A 21081-nucleotide genomic window follows, 5' to 3' on the forward strand; every position below is an offset into this window, starting at 1 on the left:
AGAGAAATTTCTAGGTAGTTAGAAGAAATCAGTAAATTTATCTTTCCGCCTGGGAGTAGTGTCATTTTCCCATTCTTTTCTTTATGAAAAGATGTGCAATAGAAATAGATATGAAAAGATTATAGATTTTGCAGAATCATGTACAAAAATATTTCTACTATAGCTAAATCTCAAACTATGGCCATGTGGCTCTTGAGAACTCTAATAGTGTATACAGTGGAATGTTTTCATTAAACGTGAACATTTGCATTCTGATCATAAACATTTTCATTTTATACATATTGCATATCACAATAGTGATTTAGGCCCAGTTAAATTTTAAAGTAGGGACACTTGCATTCAAGGAAGTCTTTAATTAAAGTAATAAAATCATTCTTTTTCCAAAATATGAATGCTAATTTATTACTTTAATTGCTATTCTTTCCTTGAAACTTATATGCTAGCTGTTACTTTTAGTTACAGATATTTCATAATTTCTCACTAGTATGAAATTATACACATGTCTGGACAAACCAGAGTATCTTTGTATATAGCATGAAGTTAGTTAAGATGATAAGAAAATACACACTATATTGTACATATATGTGACATATCTTGTATATATGTGACATATCTTTTAGATATTGATATTCTCAGTTAAGAACATCCAGGGAGACAGTTTATACAGTGGTTAAAAAAAGGGTTTTGAATTTGGATACTATTTTATTACCAACTAGCTGTGTGAATTTGCCTATTTCCCCTGTTTTCTTTAGGATATCTCTACTAAGATACAGAAAGGTCAACTGATATCTCAAATTAGATGTGAATCATAGCCCACAGAGCTGGAAGGCACCATCTGGTCTAGTCTTACACAGGCAGGAAAACATAGAGCTAATTGTCACATTCTCCAGTCTTCCTCTCCCCAACTGAAAGTCCCTAACAAAACTTTTGATTATTTCCAGACTTTGTTATTTTATTTCCATATTTGTGACCCTGGAGTCATCTTTGACTCCTTTTCCCTTTGCCTCCCACTTCTTATTGTTGAGGCTTTTTGATTGGCCACATTCTTTGCCTCATTAAAAACAAATGTTCATCTATTCCTTATAACTGGACTCTGGTTATGCCAAACACAACTTGTTTTCGAAAATATCTCAGAGGCAGGTATCTTATCCCTCTAAATTATTTCAAATTTTCCACAGATATTAATATAGGTAGCTCATCAAAGTGGATGGTCAGTAAGTGCTCAATTGATAGTTACAAGAGATGTCCATTTTTTTCACTGTAGCTTGGTGTACCCTTAATCTGCATTGCAGAGATTAATTCATTTGGAAAGCTTTAAAAAAAATCAAATACTTAAAACACATCAATAGTACTCATTTTCTTTGCTATTTGCCGCTGTTTAAGATCTGTGGACATTTGGGGACTGGAAAACAGCTCTAAAAGCCACAAAGAGGTTATGAATGTTGACAACATTGAATCCTTCTGAAAAATAAGCACCTGCTCTTCTTATTTACAATAATAACAAATGTCTGGTCTTTGTACTGGTCAAACAGGTTTTTTAGATTTTACAAAAGGTAATTATTTGATATTAAGACTGTAGCTGTCTTTGGACCTTGGTAATAAGATCTTAATCAAATATTGGGGGCTTCTGATACTATGACAATATCTTGGCTAAATATTAATGGAGAAAGTTTAGGTAGTAAGAAAGGCTTCACTGCAGTATACACCTACATAGTATAGCCATGTTTTCACTTGCAGTGAGCATGAGGAACAAGTCTATGGTAACATCCAGATTGCCACAAAGTTATTTTATATACTTAATTATGGTGTGTTTCAAAATTATGTTTCAGTTAACCACTGAGGTAAAAAGCTCATTAAATCATATTAAAAATTTAGTAAAATAGAAAGCAAAGAATGCTAGCTGTTTACATACATGCCTGCCATCCATATGAAGTTGTGAGCATCTTGTTAGCAGGAATTATTTTTTTTAAATGGCATTTTCAATGTTTACCCGAGTATTTGGCCCATAATAGGTGTTAAATAATGAATGAATGAGTGCCTGATTTATATAACCCTGAACACATACATGCTTTGGGGACCTATAAGGGAAATATGTTATTAACTACTGCCCAAGTGAAGCATAATTCAGGTAAAAATTCTAGAGCTGCATCATCCAATATGGTAGCCACTAGACATATGTGGCTATTTACATTTAAATTAAAGTTAATACAGATAAAATGAAATAAAAGCTTCAGTTCCTCAGTGGCATAAACCATATTTTAAGTGCTCTAAAGTCAAATGAGGCTAGGGACTACCATACTGGATAGAGCAGACATCAAACATGTCCTTCATTGCAGAAAGTTCCACTGGATATCACTCTTCTAGAGAGTGTGGTATTTTCTTCATATGATAAAAAACAAAATCTCACCATGCCAGTATGTAAATTCTAATGTACTGAAATGATTTTGCAAATATGAATACCCTCAACTTCATGGAGTCTTGGGAAGGCCCCACCTACCATATATTTATCAATCTGTAAATTTTTAATAGTCTTATCATTCTCAATGGCTCGTTAAGAGTTTTAAATTAAATTCAAAAGGCTATGGAGAAAAAAAAACCCACCTTAAACAAGTGGGTGTCACAGTTGTGCTTGCTAAATAATCAGATCCAAGATCCTAGCTGCCAGGTCCTGATCTGATAGGTCTGAGGTATCTTAATGAAAATACATTATTAGACCTCCCCAGGTGATTTTGATGCACATGGCCCAAAGGCCAAGCACTGCAAAATTTGGCCTAAGAATTCCAAGGATTATATTCTTGCTTTATATATTAAAGAAACATGTACTGACTCTGTCTATGTAACAGGCCCTATTCTAGGCAGCAGGGCTGTAAAGACAGAGAAAGAGAAGACACCAATGCAGAAGGTATTAATGAGCGGCGCCTTTTGCAAACTCGTTCCTCTACCAATCATAGAAACCCTGACCACCACTTCCTGTCCAAGCCTGTCCCCAGGTTGTCCCCAGGTGGAATCTGGCTTGTCTTCGTCTGCATGCAAAGAAGAGTCTAAGAAGGACTTGACAGTAGCAGTAGCAGTAGTAGCAGTAGAGGACAGAGCAAAAGAAGAAGAAGGTGGAAGCAGAGGAGAAAGCAGAAGGGGAGGAGGAAGAGGAGGAGGAGGGGAGAAAAAGGGAGAAGGGAGAAGGAGAGAAGAGAATGGGCTTGAGAGATAGAAAGAAAGGAAACTCGATGACTGGATGTTAGGCAGGGCAATAAGCAAGAGAAAAAAGTCTGGGATGGGGTTTAGCTTTCTGGCTAAGGTTGGTAGATACTAAGACCATTCATTTAAACAGGGAATACAGAAAGAATGGCAATTTGGGGGAAAAGAAGATGTTTCATTTTTGATATATTGAAACAGTATGCTGCCTCTGGCACTTGAAAGTAGAGACATTTAGAAGGTAACTGGGAATACAGTTTTAGATCTTTAAAGATAAAGATTTGGGATGTACCAGTGTCACATGAAACCACGGGAGTGAATGAAATCATACAGAAGAATGAAATCATACTGTAGAGAGAAAAGAGAAGGCTCAGAAAGTTGGGAATTTGGTGGACATAAATATTTTAGGCAGTGATTCTTAACTACTTGGATTGATGACCTTTCTGAAAATCAGATGACTTCTAGAAAATGCCAAATTTCACAGACTTACAAAATTGTGTAGTTTCCAAGGTGTTGAGACCCCTATTGTGAACACCCACAGATTTCAGATTTCGGGTTTTAAATGGTGAAAGAAGAAGGGAAGCCTGTGAAGGACAGTGAGAAGGGAGCCAGATAGGAAAACCAGATTTCATGGAGATGTATTCATCTGACCTAATGCAACAGTAGATATAAAACTTTTAAATGAATAACCTCTTCTCTTATATTCCTGTTTGTAAAATCAGGAAAGCAAGAATATACATTTAGAAGTAATTTATTGAATTCCCTTTTTCTTTATAGCCCCTCGGAGCTAGCAATTGAATTCTCTCTCCATTATTCTTTGGGTTTTCTTTCTTTGACTCTTAGAAACCATGGCTTAGTTAACTCAGGAAAGAGTTTCTTAGAGTATATGAACAATCCCACAATGATATTCTCTTCCACACAGGTATAAAATAGGAGTAGAGGAAGGCTATCGTGCATTTGTGTTTCATTGGGATCCCTGCCTTTTACATCACACTCACCTACAGAAGTGATGATGATGGTGAAATGAGTTTCGTCTCGCCTTCCAGTTACATTGTTGTAAGCACAGCACACATAGTCAGTTGTCTTCTGGGCTATTTTCTCAGATGCAACTTCCAAGCGAGGCCCGTGCTTAATGACATATGTGACATTGTCTGTCCTCCGGATCCAGGAGTAGGTGTTGGGAGGATAAGAATCAGCAGAACAATCAAACAAGATCGCTTCTCCAATATCCACAGTGAACACTTCCCCTACTTTTAGCCCTTTATCAGAATTAACTTGAAGTCCATAAGGTCCATCTACATTAATTGAAAAAAGAAATAAAGGGGTGACATAAATAATTACAACATAGTTTTTGAGTTTGGGAGAGCTTAGCAGCATTTTATTTTCCATGAAAGTCCTCATGTTAAACGTGGGCCAATAGATCTTCATTTAGACTCCCAGTAAATGATAAAGACCTAAAAGTGTTTTATTCTGGTATCCATGGAAATGGAAATAATTTGAGATGTGATTGAACTTATCTGAAATAGTGTAAGCCCTAAAACTTAGGATATAATTTTATAGACACTGTTATCATGATTGTGGTGCTAAGCTTTCGAGTCATGTATAGATAAATCTGCAATCTTGTTAGACAAATTCCATTTTTCTGAAACTGCAGTTGTACTTAAAAGCATTTAAAAAATAGATTATGGCCACTATTTTCTCTTTGACAACCTTTCTTTGAGTATTATCTACTTTTCTTCTAAGGGCTGGGACAGTTCATGCAAATATTTATGTTACACAGTTTCACGTGGAACATCACATGGAACAAAAATTTGTGTAAAAAGATATAGGAGTATTCCATACTTTCATGACATTTTAAGAGTTTAAAGAATTAAAAAAATTCCTCCCACAAGCTAAGCATAGATTCCATTTGGAAAAAATACATCTTCATTATCATCAACAAATATTCATTGATCATCAATAAACTACTTAATCATGGATATCCCCTGGTATTTTTCCTTACACTGCAATGTTCCTGTAGCAGCTTGCTATTTCTATGGCACAAGATTGCCTGCAGATAAAGACACATTTCCCACTGATTTCTTCAGAGAACATATAAAAAGAGATTTAAAAAATATTCCCCAGCTAGATAGGTCTCTCTCATTCATATATATCCTGACTTATATTCTAAAAACTTTAAGGTTTAGGCATTATTGTGCTCATTTTTCAGCTGACGATAACCAATATTTGTTGGATATTCACCATCTGAAGACACTTTAAGTACTTATGCAGACAACCACATTTAATCTTTAAAGCAACCGCATAAGGTAAATGTTATTATTCCCATTATAACGTGAAGGAAGAGATATTTAAAAAATTAATTTTCCCATGGTCACATAGCTATTAAATGGCAGCTCTGGGACTATAAAATATATGTATTTAATTATTCATATTACCTCTCCAAAAAAACTGTTAAGTGGTATAAACTTTCTATATCAAAATAATTTCTGGTTTTCTAACTGTATTATTTGTTCTACAATAAATTACTGTCTAATTATACATTAATTCTGTACTCAGGTAATCAAGTAATCAATCAAAAAATACTTGTTTGAGAGATACTAAGTGTTACATAATATATTTAATATGTGAGAGATAAAAAATGTATAAGAGATAAAAAATGTGTAAGACACAGTTCCTATTCTCAAGGAATTTATAAACTGGATAAGGCTATGGATGGATTGCTCATAAATAACCTAATCTCAAAGGTGCTGATTTAAAAAAAAGTAACAACTGTTCATCTCTCATTGTGTGGAATAATATAATGTAGTGATTAGACAGTAGGATAATGAGGTTAAATCTCGATTTTGTCAATGATTAGTAAAGTGTTCTTCAAAAGTCATTTAAACTTCTGGGGTCTCACTTTCCTCACCTTTACTATAAAAAGATTGATTAGATGACTGGTTGCCAATTGTGCTACCTTTGAAACACCATGATTCATGCCATGCTAAAGTTATTTTGGATACTGGCAAGCCAACCCCAAATTTGCAGATTCCCAGAATGGTTCTCCATTATGTCAGCATATTCTGACCAATCTACCATTGGAGAGACAAATTTCCCAAGATACAACAGAAACTGAAGGTGCAAAACAATAAATTATATTTAGCTAGAGGACATACACTTTACACATATTTACTTCCTAAAGACACAGAGGCATCTGAAGGAACCCTGTAGATCTATACTAATATGTATACATGAGATGATCCTGCTTTCAGAAAGCAAACATAGAAGTACCTTCAAATTAGAAGTAATCAGGAACTGGAGATGGAGCATTAAAGTGAAGAGAAATGAATGTCCCTTTCCTGTGACTGAACTAGAACCCTGTCATACTGTGTTCTCATTTCAGGCTGTGATACGGTCTCGGGGAAAACCTCTGCTTTAGAACTGTTTGTTGTAAAATAAAACACTCTTATTCTGAATTCCACTGAATAATATTGTGTAATGGGAATGAAAAGTTGTTTTCACTCATTCAACCAAAATCAATATTGAGATGCTACTGTGTGTGCATGATACTGTTCTAGGCATTGTGAGGAGACCTGAGGTGTCGTATACTGGTTCCTGTTGCTATTATCTCAGACCCAGTGCAGCAGCAGGGTTCCCTCAAGTTGTCAGCATTGATAGAACATTAGGGAAGCAAAGGCCACCGACTGGTGGGCACTGGTTATGGTTCCCATAGTAGGAAACCAATGGGAGGAATCAACAGAGGTTTAGAGCAGCAAAAGCCCCGAGTCTGTCACAAAGGTTAAAGTCTGAGAGCAGAGACGCAGGCTTGAAAAGGAAGAGAAGTGTGGTCATTCAGTATTTTCTGTCTTCCCACTTGTTTTCAGGGTTTATAGAATGTGAGTATAAAAACAAATTGTTTGACAATTTAACACACATAAAAATGAGAAATACTGCTTTCAAAGTGTGCTGACATTACTCAAAACTTTTTGGGGAACTTCCCATTTGGGATGGCTTTAGGACCTTGCAACATAATGGAATATTCTCAAAAGTAGTAATTCTTCCATTTTGGAGAGTGGGTTCCATTTGCAGAGAAAGCCCACAGTAATTTAGAGCCAAGGCTGGTGAATAAGGTTGATTATCTAATTTAATGATCACTCTAGTTTAAAATAAAACATGTTTTTAAAGAAAGGAATCTGATTGTCTTAGTTCCTCTTCCCTATACTCATGTTTATTTTGATTTTGCTACTTCCTCATTTATTGGGTTTCACGATTGGCATAATATTTTCTCTCCTGTCTGCTTAATTATATGCTATATGTGGCTCTTCGGAGTCAGCATCAAATATCTCAAACTCCCCCAGCCACCACACAAGCACCTCTTCCAGTTCCTGGAACCTAACACCTTGAAGAATTTAAGTTCCTTGCTTCTGACATGATTTCTTAAAATGTAGCATATTTTATCTGATTTTATAAGAAATACATGTTCACTGCAGAAAATCACAAAATTCCAGAGAAGGATGAAGATGAAAACTCACTTGTTTTCATCTCAGAGAATGAATATCCATATTTCAGTATATGATCTTTAAGCCTTTTTTCTCTACCTCTCCCTCTCCCTCCCTCTCTCTCTCTCTCTCTCTCTCACACACACACACACAGATTGATCTATCATCTATCTACTTATCATCTATCTATCATCTGTCATCTATCTATCTGTCTATCACACTCTACCTACAGCTTACAATATATTTTCTTCTTCCTATACTATGATGTTATTTCCTTCTCATTAGCACATCAGGCTGACCATCCTTTACTTTGAAGTGCAGTCTAGTATATTATTCATGGGAATGAGCAATCCAATTGAAGACATTTGGAGTGATTCAACCAGTGTGGCCTCTGACATTGAAGATGAAAGCAGAAGGATAATTCTATTTTGACTGTGGTTCAGTTTCTTGCCCTTGGCAGAGAACTCCCAATAGAAGTGAACCCTTTGCCTCAGGAATGGCTGTTTACTGAGTGACTTGTAAAATACATATCATCTGTTCTCTTTAACAATTTATGGCTGGGCAGGAACAGTACCTAAATTTCCATCATGATGCTGCCTGCCACCCTACTTGGGAGCAGATGGTAAGTATTTACTGTGAATGACCTTTTTTTCTTTAATTTTTATCACTTAGAGCACTTCCCTGCAGCAGTGCCATATGTTGCACACAAAATGCATCAGTTACTGGGTTATTATTTACAACAGAGCTGGAAGGCATACACATTTCATGAACTGCAAGTAGCTACTAGCCTGAATTACTGGCTTGACATAGTATTCCACCAAGGCCAATACCAGGTTATGACATCATAACCTCATAAATATCTAGTCACTCTTGATTTTGTTATACTTTTTCTGCCAAAATAAAAAATAATTCCTGCTTTCATGAAGAAAATTGTCATAGAAACAGCGCCTTAAGAAAATAGAAAAGGTGATTCATGCTGAAATTCTCAATGATGATGTGGTCCTCTACGGGGGAATATTGGAATATAACATTTACTACATTACTGAGGAACTTTGCTAAAGGTCAGAAAAAACAAAAACAAAGCAAAACATAACAATGAAGGGCCAGAGCACTATAACTAAGAAGCTGTTATAATGGGAATTTAGCCTTCCTACAGCTTCAGATAACACTGAAATCTGAAAGGGATATGAAGAAAGATAATCTGGTCCATTTTAGGCAAATTCAAGAAACCCCTACTGAATTCTTAATCTGTGTCAAGTATTGCCTTAGGGATACAGAGATGAATAACACGGAGCTCCTATTTTGGCCTGAGGTGCTTACGAGTGGAAGAGACTAAAGGAAACATAACGCAGTGAGTTCCAGGGGAGAGATGTGCGTGGGGTGCTGCAGGAGCACAGCAAACCTCTTAGTGACACTGAAGACCTGAGACCAGGGTGGGGGCAGGTAAGCCTTTCTGGAGAAGATGATATTGTGAAGGAAAAGGAGGGTATAACTAGGTGAAGAAAGAGAAGTGGGAACATCAACTAAGGCACATATTCTCAGTTTGCATGGAATAATAAAGATTGAAAGCATGTTGATGCTGTATCAATAGAGTAAATGACAGTTCTTCAGATTACATATTTTATTTAATTCTTGTAACCCCAAACCAAAACCAAAACCAACAAAACAAAAACAAACAACAAAATGGCTAAAACTGTGACAGTAAAAAAAAATAATGAATCTGGGTTGTGTTTCTGTATGTTACATGGGTAAAAACTGCTTAGCACAAACAAGACCATGATGTTTGATTTCTGAATCAAATCAAACCGTAAGTGAATGAGTGAATAAATGAATTAGTGAATAAGATCAATAAGATGAGATGTTGATCAAGTGAAGGTCCTTGCATTTGAATGCAAAAATAATCAAGAAAATAAATTATTAACATTCTATTCAGAATTACCACAGAGTAAGAGTAAAAAATCTTAAATCATCTAGATAATTCATCTTTACAATGTGGAAATGGAACCCACATTGTAAAATTTTCCAAGTGTTCTTCTTTCTACTACCTGTCATTAGTCTTTACTCATGACAGGTGTTTCTCTGTGAGATTTCCATAGACTATGCCTAAAAGAGTGCAAAGAAGAAAGTTCAGTCTGTAGATAGAAGATATGTCCTGTAAAATCTGAACTGATTCAGATGGGGATATTCTAATTCTTTCAAATAACACAGGAAAGGAAAGAGGATTTAGGAGTTTAAAGCATAATATTTAACATTTACAGGTGTGATTATGGTTTTCCCCCCATTTTAATACTTTACACACTGTGTATCACCATATTCTGTGACAATCATAAGATTAGGGCATGAACTTGCACATGTTGAAAGAAAGATCTTATTTTCACTTTGCCAGATGAAACTAAACTATATAGCAAAGCAAAAGTGTATTTCAAGATGCAAATGATACTTTCATGTACCTGTAATTGCTTATGCAATTTCCCCCAGGAATTTTTCATTTACATCTATGGCTAGAGTTTAAAGATAGGTAAATAGATGGTGAGATAAATAGATAATAATAAGAATTCATGTAAAGAAAATATTTTCATGTAGAAAAATAAAATGTGGTAAATAATGGTAACGTCTGGGGAAGAAAGTTCTTTTCAAAGTATTCTTTCAGTTTTCTCTTTGCAGGTATCTTCTAAATTACCCAGGCTTTCCACAACTTCTTGCTGTCATGTTGCCAATTATGTAAGCATAGTTTGGGCTCCAAGGGAAAAAAAAAAGAAAAAAAAAGAGGAAAAGCAAAAGAGCGAACATTATTGAGTTTTTCCTATGTGCCACTTGCTGCCTTCTTTACACATAAAATCTCACTTAATCCTCTCCATCCCTCTAGAGATAGGTATTAGCCTTACACTGAGACAGTGCAGATAAGGAGATGAGGAAACTGACGTACAGGGTGACGATGGCAGTCTGAATGGACAGCTTAGGCTCATAACACCGTGCTATCCACTACACTCTCCAAAGGACACGATATTTACTAGAGTCCATGGTTGAAACAAAATAAAATCAGGTTTTCTTCAGTGGACAAAGAATGCTCCAACACAATCTTACTTCTGCTCTTACCACATTGAATGCTGGTTCCTCCAAATTAATATTCAGTAGATGATATCTGGCTGGTTTAATATCATGTTTTGCATTTTGTACGTTTTCCATGTGAATGTAAACCATTTAGACCAAATAATAAAGAACAATGTAAGGATGTGTCTATATAGCCCTAGATTCGATTCCATTTGTCTGCTCACATTTTCTTTCACCGTGTTCAAGTACCTTGAATGCTTAGGTCTGTGCTACCTGGAGTTGAATGGAAGTTTTAATTCATGTCAGAATAATCTTATTCAGTCAAGAATATGCCTACATGTATAATAGATGGTGCCAAATCTAAATTTTTCACTCCAATTCAATGCTAGTCGTGCAGAGAGTCACAGTTTACACTTCGTAAATCTATTTCTCTGCCTTGTGCTTTAAGGCAGACAGAATCTTTTCACAATATAACTAATGATTGTAATAAATCTTATATAAGTTGCTTCTAGTGAGTGGTGTTTTGGTATTTTTTGGTGAAAAACTGTAACTTCCTTCTTCTCTGGCAATCTTTAATATAATTTCCTCTGTTTCTGTTTCTCTGTTCATCTTTGAGACACTGAATTCTGAACTAGGTTGGACTAGCAGTTAATCCTCTTTGAGTTCCCCTACACCAAAGGTGAATTACACAATCAATGTATGAAGTTTTTTCTATTTCTGTGTGAACAATATTTTTCAGAAAAAAATGCTTTCATATTGCTCTTAGACATGTTTAATCACTGTATGGAGTTCAAAATTGGTAACGTTTTTCTCTATATTATAGATTAATAAAATATATCCTACCTTCCTTTTTCCCTTTCCTATAAACACTCTTTCTATAATTGCATGACATTTGTGATCCATTTTGAAAAATGTGATCTCTTGACAAACATTTCTTGATTTAGTCTAGAATATGTGTGTATTTATTTATAAAACATTCTGTAGTCTTTTAAAAAATTTGAACATTTGCTTTAAAAATAATTTTCCTCATCGTTTACCAAGTAATGCCTGGCATTCGAAGTTCCCCCTAATCTGACTCAAATATACAGGTATCCTCTGATTTCAAAAACTTTGCATTACGCCACTTGGCTTTTATGAAAGACCTACATTAGTACCTGTTTTAGCTGACTGAAAGAAATCTGAAGAGGATTTTTGCTTTCACAAAAAAGATGAAAAGCAAAAATTGGCGTTCAGTGTTTGTTTTGCAGGAGCCGTTTTAGAGGCAGTGGGCACCCCAGCGGCCAAAGTGGCGCCACCAAGCCCCTTCCCGGGGAACTAAACTCAGTATCTCCGTATGAAGGCTCCATAGCTTTGAACTGCGTCTGTGAGCAACTGTGCTTTATTTTGATTTATTTTGTGCATCCATTAGCAAGACATGTCATAAGGCAACTGCTTATTCACTTTATACCATTTCGGTTTACACAAGGTTTCATAGGAACGCTCTACTTTCTGATGGAAGGGAGTGGGGAACCTCTATCTATTCCTCATTGTATCCTACGCTCTAGCCAAACTGGACCATGTGCCAAATACTTTGACCTCTGCTTAGTGTCTGTGTCTGCTGTCCCTATTGTGTGAAATGTTTTTTACAGACATTGCCCCTTGCCCCATTCATACCCATTGTTCAAGGTCCATCTCAAATGTTACTTTCTATAATAAGCCTTCTCTCCAGCTAGAAGTAATGTTTTCATCTCTGAATTCCCATAGACTCATAATATTATAGTAATAATAATGGCCAACAATTATATAGTATTTACTATGGGCCAATCACTGTTCTAAGCAATTTACGTAAAGTAACAGATTTAATCCAAACAATAACTCTGTGAAGTAGGTACTATCGTTATCATCATTATATGGTTGAAGAAACTGAGGCACAAGAGAGGTAAGGCAGTAGGAGCAGGATTTCTGACTCCAGAGTTCTGGAGCTATACTCCTTTGTATACATTCCTATGGTATCTAAGACATTCTCATACATTTCACTGTCACATTTTCTCACTTCTGCTAAAATACAGGATAGCTTCCAGTTTTAAGATTCAATGGTTCTATTTTTATCTTAATTTTGCTTAATTAAACAAATGTTATCGTATAACTGTGTCATACCACCGTACTCCACTTCCCAGAAGTTGCTTTTCCTGCCACAATTCTGTGGCTCGGTTTTATTGTTAAGCTTTATCTAGTTGAAAAAACCTACATATGCTTTTTTCCAAAGAGTTAATAACACACTTCCTCAAGAAGACTATCAATTTTCTATTGAAGAAAATAGAATACAGATGTATCAATAATACAAACAGTTTCCATTTACTGAATGCTTCCTTGGTGTCATCTACTGACTATTCTTCAGAGAGGATTGATTTCATTTAATGTGGTGAGGTAGTTTTAACCATCTCCATTTTACAGATGAGGCTCAGAAAAGTCAAGGGATTTCTTAAAGTCACATAGGTAGTGACAGAACCCATTTCCCACGTAGGTCTACCTCCTAAGCACCTAAACACTAGGTTTTAGGGCCTTTCTGAGCATTATGCAGATATATTTGATGAGTGAGTAGATACATTTACAAGGCTTAATTTTACCCTTGTGATTCAACCAGCTGAAACCTCCACCCTCATGCCACAAAGTGAGAAGTTTTCCTTTGCCATGCCTTATTTATTTTGTTATACTGCTGTTGTGGCCATGCACTAAGCTATAATGGTAACTGATCAGATGACTTCCCAATGTGATAAGCCATTGGTTCAACCAGGGGAGATTTTGCACACACCAGTCCCTCTCCCCCACACTCAGGGGACATATGGCAACGTCCAGAGACATTTTTAGTTGTCACAACTTGAGGGGAGGGTGCTACTGGTATGTAGTGGGTAGGGGCCATGGATGCTATTAAACATCCTATAATGCATAGGACAACCCCCCACAACAAAGAGTTGTCCAGCCAAAATGTCATTAGTGTGGAGGTTGAGAAACCTTGTGAGAAGCTGAAATTAGAATGCAATGTTAAACATATTGGAGGTGGTGCTATGGAGCAGAGGGGATGGGGAAAAATAAGACAATTAAGAGAGAGAAATCTTGCTTGGGTTGGTGATGATAATATGACATGAACTGAAAAGTTTGGTGAACTTAACTTATACATGAGATTAAACAAAAATAACGATAGCAACTACATCAACAGAAAAAAGATCCAGAGAGAATTGAAAGCCAAAATAATTACGGATTCCCTGGGAAGCTGAATAGCTTACTGTAGAATAATTATGCTTTCTCTGTGATCCTCTCTGCACCCTGCCTCTAGAAGTGGAGCTGAGAAAATGGGCAGAGAGAACAGCCACGCCTTGGGCCGCATTTCCCATGCATAACCCGGGAACATTCTTTCTCCCTGTAGTCAGCTCCAGAGCACATCCCTCTCCCATTTTATGATGAACAGCTCTTCCTCCACGGGGGTGAATAAATCAGTGTCTTCTGCATGGTTCTGGGTTTGAAATTGAGGTTCCTACTTTCCACTAGAATTAAGGTCACACATGCACTGAGTCAGAGAATGTATCCTAAAAGGCCCCTGGCCAATATCTCAACTTGATTTTCAAGAAACAGGGTTGTACAAGTAACTATATTTCATGACAAGACAGTACCTAGGAAGTATAATTGCACCTAGTACTACATTACAATGATGGTGAAAACCAAATGACATCTGGTGTCAACATCTGGTGATGTTCTCTGTGACTCCTCTCATGAAAACTTCCCAGAAGAAAACTCATGTGTATGTATATATTTTAAAAAACTTACAATATATGGTAGGCATAATGATGTCACTTTCCATCTCACTGATAGGGTTCTTCACCAGACAACTGTAATTCCCAATGTCTTCTTTGGTCACTGGAACAATATGAAGGCTGTTGTTTTGGAGAGAAAAGGAGTTGGTGGAGCTGGTGTGGACAGGCCTCCCATTTTTTAGCCACTGGTAAACCAGCCGGGTGCCCCCTTCCACGAGGCATGTCAGGGTCATGTTCCCCACATACTCCACAGCCCCAGAGGAAGGCTGAGTCTGCACCACTGGTTTTGTGACAGGATCTGCAACATCAGAACAGATAGAAATGATTTTTGCCACCACAGAATTATAATAAAAGTCTATGAGGTCTTTCAAATATTAAATCCTAGGAAAATGATTCCAACGTTTTGCACTTTATAAATGTAGACAGTTCAGGAAGTAATTAAAGAAGAAAATAAAAACGTCATGGCAAACACAAAATGATAAAATATAAAAATATCATTTATAGCAGAAATAACTGAGTCTAGAAGTTACTCTTCAAGGATTTTCTAATGGAAACCTTTACTTTATAGATAATGCAGTTAGTGGTAGAGAATATCGGCTTCCTTATTTCCTGTTCATTGTGCTTTCCCCCGACACCATAAGGGTGTACTCTCACAAGCAAAGTTTACGTAGTTATTCCCCTCTCTTGATTTGTCCTAATATCCCAAGAGCAGCTGGCAGGGATACATGTGGTGAGCGCAAATTCCTACCCACCATCTGCAAAACACAAAGCTCAGATATATTATACTTTGGGGGGATTGAGAGAAAGTTTTAAAGAATCACATTTGCACCATTTACTTTTCCTGCTATGTAAGTGAACTAATTACATGTTTTAATTACTGTGCATTTATATTGCAGCGTTAAGTTAGTCACTGAACCATGTTAGTCACTGTACCATGTTAGTCACTTTAACGAACGAAAGCCTATAATAATCTCCTTCTATGCATGATTACAGGACACACAGAGAATGAGATGATATATAAGTAACAGAAAATTGGCTCCAATGTTTAGCTTTAAATTTCCTATCAAACTTTTAATTGGGGTTGAGATAAACCCATGCACATATGGTCACCTTATCTTTGATAAAGGAGGTAAGAATATACAACGGAGAAAAGACAGCCTCTTCAATAAGTGGTGCTGGGAAAACTAGACAGCTACATGTAAAAGAATGAAATTAGAACACTCCCTAACACCATACACAAAAGTAAACTCAAAATGGATTAAAGACCTAAATGTAAGGCCAGACACTATAAAACTCTTAGAGGAAAACATAGGCAGAATACTCCATGACACAAATCCAGTAAGATCCTTTTTGACCCACTTCCTAGAGAAAGGGAAATAAAAACAAAAATAAACAAATGGGACCTAATGAAACTTAAAAGCTTTTGCAAAGCAAAGGAAACCATAAACAAGAAGAAAAGACAACCCTTAGAATGGGAGAAAATATTTGCAAATGAAGCAACTGACAAAGGATTAATCTCCAAAATATACAAGCAGCTCATGCAGCTCAATATCAAAAAAACAAACAACCCAATCCAAAAATGGGCAGAAGACCTAAATAGACATTTCTCCAAAGAAGATATACAGATTGCCAACAAACACATGAAAGGATGCTCGACATCACTAATCATTATAGAAATGCAAGTCAAAACTACAATGAGGTATCACCTAACACGGGTCAGAATGGCCATCATTAAAAAATCTGCAAACAATAAATGCTGGAGAGGGTATGGAGAAAAAGGAACCCTCTTGCACTGTTTGTGGGAATGTAAATTGATACAGCCACTATGGAGAACAGCATGGAGGTTCCTCAAAAAACTAAAAATAGAACTACCATACGACCCAGCAATCCCACTACTGGGCATATACCCTGAGAAAACCATAATTCGGAAAGAGTCAGGTACCACAATGTTCATTGCAGCTCTATTTACAATACCAGGACATGGAAGCAACCCAAGTATCCATTGACAGATGAATGTATAAAGAAGATGTGGCACATATATACAATGGAATATTACTCAGCCATAAAAAGAAACGAAATTGAGCTATTTGTAATGAGGTGGATAGACCTAGAGTCTGTCATACAGTGTGAAGTAAGTCAGACAGAGAGAGACAAATACCATATGCTAACACATATATATGGAATTTAAGAAAAAAAATGTCATGAAGAACCTAGGGGTAAGACAGGAATAAAGACACAGACCTACTAGAGAATGGACTTGAGGATATGGGGAGGGGGAAGGGTAAGCTGTGACAAAGTGAGAGAGTGGCATGGACATATATACACTACCAAACGTAAGGTAGATAGCTAGTGGGAAGCAGCCACATAGCACAGGGAGATCAGCTCGGTGCTTTGTGACCACCTAGAGGGGTGGGATAGAGAGGGTGGGAGGGAGACACAAGAGGGAGGAGATATGGGGATATATGTATATGTATAGCTGATTCACTTTGTTATAAAGCAGAAACTAACACACCATTGTAAAGCAATTATACTCCAATAAAGATGTTAAAAAAAAACAACAACAGCTTTTAATTAGGGTTGATGCATCTTCTCAGGTAATTTGTCTTGACTCAGGTTCACATTTTTTTTACACTGGAAAATGTGCATTAGAGCACAAACAGATCCAATCCTTCTGCCCAGAGAAGACAGGAAAAAATGAAAGATAAGGAGAAGAGGTTGAAAGGTAACTTGCAGGGGTGCTGAGTAGTTCTGAAGGCTCCAGCCTTTCTCAAGATGGGTGCAATCAAGTGGTCCGCTCAATTTAACCCTTTATATTCCCTGGCAAGAACAAAGGGTTTGGAATAGCTTTTGTTTACATTACTACGATTTAAAAAAAAAAATGAATTGGTACATTTTATTATGTAGAAAAAGCTTATGTTTCAAATGTGCCCATGCATGGAAATACATGTGGTATGGAATAAGTCAAATAGATGATGTTGAAGGTCTCATATGGGAGAGCCAATCATTAGAATAGACGTTGGTACTGTGATCATACACTTGCATTTAACAGTGTATCTCAGATATGGAAGTTTCCTAAGATTTTTTACACAGGCCCTAAACCCCTATCAAGACCTTTTTGTTGCAGGGGGAAGGCACAATATAGGAGTAGGTTAATAAGAAGTACAAACTACTATGTATAAAATAAATAAGTTACAAGGGTATATTGTACAGCACAGGGAACAGATTCAATATTTTATAATAACTGTAAATGGAGTATAATCTATAAAATTTTTGAATCACTGTATTGTATACCTGTAACTAATATAATATTGTAAATCAACTATACCTCAATAAAAAATTCTTTAGAAAGAACTTTTGGCTGCATGTCCATAAACAGATCCAACTGTACTACATATTAACAAGTAATGGATGTTCTATTAAAAGTTTGGAAGGAGAGACGAGATACTACCCAGGAGAATTTCATGAAAATATGAAAATGTCCTCCTTTTCTCTCCCCAAAGTTGTTCTCTAGGCATCTGCTGCCACATCCTGTGTCTTTGTTCCCCTGCAAGCTCTCCAGTTTCCTCTCATTTACTGTGCACATATTTACTGAGTGTCTACAAATGGCCTGCATCAGGGTTTAGGCAGTGAGGAAAAAGCAGCAAATACAAAGCCTGCTCCCATGGACCTTGTATTCTAGGCAAGGAAGAGAAACAATAAAAAAATAAAAATATACAATACATCCAGTGTTATGAATGGAATAAATCAGAACTCAAGATAAAGAGTAACTCTCTCTCTCTCTGTATACTTTACATAAGGTGGTCAGGAAAGCCTTTACAGATAAAGTGACACTTTGGCTGAGACAGAAAGGAAATAGGAGATAGTGCCATTACCTAGGAGAAGAGCAACCTAGGTAGAGTGAACGGTCAAGTACAAAGGCCCTGAGGTGTGAGTGTGTTTGGCCTGTTCTAGGAAGAGCGAGGAGGCCAGTGTGGTCAGAACAGAGTGAGTGAGGGGAAGAGAGGTGGGAAGGGGTCAGAGAGGTACTGGGTATGTTGGGGGGGGTCACACTGGGCCTTGTGGGACATCGCTAGCACTTTGGCTTTGATTGTGAGTGAGACAGGAAGCTATGGGAGGATTCTGAGCTGCAGAAGGCAGGGGTAGAAACGGGGATAGTGGACCAGGCTGTTAGGACAGTTCAGGCCAGAGCTGATGGTGGGGTCGAGCGGGTTGGTAGTGGGTGTGGTGAGAAGTGACTCACTTCTGTCCATATCTTGAAGGTAAAGATGCCAGGATTAACTTGTGGAGTGGATGTGGGGTGTGAGAGAAAGAGGGAGTCAAGGGTGATGGCAAGGTTTTGTCCTAAGCAACTGATGGAATGAAGTTGCTATTTGCTAAAACAGAGGAATATTGTTAAATAGACAGGTTTAGGGGGGAAAAATCAGAAGTTGGGCTTTGGGTGTAGTATATTTAAGGTATGCTGCTTACATACCTCAATAAGGAAAATAAATGTCTGAAAGTTGTCTGAACCCCACTCTCCCTCAGAGGACATACCTAGCAAATTCTATTGTTGCTTAAGTATGGTCACTGAGCAAGTTTCATCCTCCCCAGTGTACCAAAATAAAAAAAAATTCTTTATGTGACAAAAATGGGGCGCTTCCCAGGGTACATTCTGTTAATGAGAAATAAAATTTTCTCTGCCTCATTATATCAGCAACTTTATACTTGATAGTTTCCAGGCAAACAAATAATATGTTTTCCTTACTGCTTGATTACCTTTAGCTGGGCACTGCGCATATACTTTACATGCATGTCTTATTTAATCCTCAGAAAGCCTCATGAGGTGGATAATGTCGTTCATGCCATGAGACACTAAGGCTCTGAGGGTTAATTTGCCCAAAGTTACACAGCCAGGACCTAAAACCCAGGTAGTCTAATCTCCTGAGCCATTGCTAACTGCTGTGCTACTCAGCTGCCCATGTCACTTATAGCGGACTTACCATCAACGGTAACTTGAATCTTCTGACTAGCTGACACAGTTCCATTTCCCTGAATGTTGACCTTCACGATGTAATTGCCTTCATCAGTGAACTGCAATGGGTTGATGAGCAGGGAGGCATTGGGTGGCATCATGGTGAATTTGTGTTGGTATTCCAAGTCAGGAACCACAGACTTGTTCACAGAGCCCAGTAAGTATTTGGGCATCGTGTGGGGTCTCTCAAACAGCCATATGATCTGGATGTCTGAAGCCGGAGTGTGGAATCCATAGTGTACGGGGAGGTAGAGAGCCTGACCCCTGATGCCATGGACTGTGTGTGATGGCACGGCCACCTTCAGCCCGGAACAAGCACCTGCTATGAAGGAAAGGAAAGTTGTAAAGACCCTGAACCACATTTCACTATCTAAAGGGGAAATACAGAGAGAACCTGATCGGGCGATAATCCTTTTCAAAGAAGAGAGGCTTCTAGGTACTGACTCTTCTAGTACCAGTTACCTGTAGAGGTAAATATTTGTCTCTGAAACCTGCATTTTAAAAACTCCCCACAAAGACTGTTGATTGCATGACCTCTTTAAAGGCAAGATGAAAAGGAAAAGCAGAAGTTATTATCTCTAACTGTTGAAGAATAATGGGAAAAGGAGAACTGGGAAAGATTATTAGTTCTAAAGTCCAATGAAACCTTTTAAAAAATTTGAAATCGTGACTGATTAATGTCTGAGTCATATCATATCCTAATCAAACTATGTGGTTGAGGGGCTACTTCCTCCTGAGAATCTTCCTCCACAGTCTTCTGAAATGGCTTAACAGTCCATAATTGGAAGTTTTTCCTTTTAGCTGAAGCCTTGCCAAATGCAAATATCCTAAGGAGAACGGCATTAAACTATGACCAGTTGTGATTGGTTATTCCTGCTCAGAAGCAGGGATCTGGTTGGTGTGTTTGAGCCACAGCAAGAGGCAGGAGCAGGTGGAGAAGAGTGGAGTGTAGTGAGACAGGAGGCTAGCAAGGTGGCTGGGCCAGACCAGGGAGTGCCTTAGGGTCATGGCAAACACTCTGGCAATTTTACTTTGAGTGAGATGGGAACACAGCTGGATTTCTGTGAGCAAGAGGGATAGAGGTCTTTCTTCTTATTTTTTTAGGTGTGCTCTAGCTGCCGTGAGAACTGACTGAAATAGGGGAAAGAGCAGGAGCAGGGTGACCACTTAGGAGATGACTGCAGTAAAGTAGGCAAAAGATGACTGTGCTGTAGATAAGGGTGCTAGTAAAAGATATTGTGAGAAAAGCCCGGTGGTGCTAACAGGATTTGATGACACATTGCGGGTGGGATACAAGAAACAAAGATGAGTCAAGAATGATTCTAAGGTTGTTGACCTGATCAACTGGAAGAAAGGAGTCGTCATTTATTAATGGGCAACTAATCAATTAATCATGGGGAATACTGTGGGAGACATTTTTGTGGAAAGATTGGGAGTCAGCTTTGGACATGTTCATTTTAGATGCCCATTAGAAATCTAAGAGGCAAGGTTTCTTCATAGTTTCTGGCACCTGGAGATTTCCCCTTCTTTACCTTGAGCTATATATTGTTTTATTTTATCT

General features: G+C 37.5%; 1 protein-coding gene across 5 annotated transcripts in view; it reads right to left on the minus strand.

The window, feature by feature from the left end:
- The window catches only part of HEPACAM2 (HEPACAM family member 2), a 48706-nt gene that overhangs the window by 13928 nt on the left and 13697 nt on the right, over positions 1–21081 (minus strand). For 2 of the 5 annotated variants that reach the window (XM_027102468.1, XM_027102466.1), the window contains exons 2-4: positions 19489–19839; positions 14523–14807; positions 4191–4487 (exon numbers count right to left, since the gene is read on the minus strand). In XM_027102468.1, the coding sequence (XP_026958269.1) occupies positions 4191–4487; positions 14523–14807; positions 19489–19693 (787 nt within the window). In that variant the 5' untranslated portion in view covers positions 19694–19839. Of the gene's footprint in view, positions 1–4190; positions 4488–14522; positions 14808–19488; positions 19898–21081 lie in introns of those variants that run through there. The other 3 variants (XM_027102467.1, XM_027102465.1, XM_027102469.1) reach the window with 2 other exon arrangements.

This window comes from Aethalodelphis obliquidens, unplaced genomic scaffold, assembly GCF_003676395.1.
Source record: "Aethalodelphis obliquidens isolate GAN/ISIS:26980383/991018 unplaced genomic scaffold, ASM367639v1 scaffold5, whole genome shotgun sequence".
In the NCBI taxonomy this organism is placed as follows: Eukaryota; Metazoa; Chordata; class Mammalia; order Artiodactyla; family Delphinidae; genus Aethalodelphis; species Aethalodelphis obliquidens.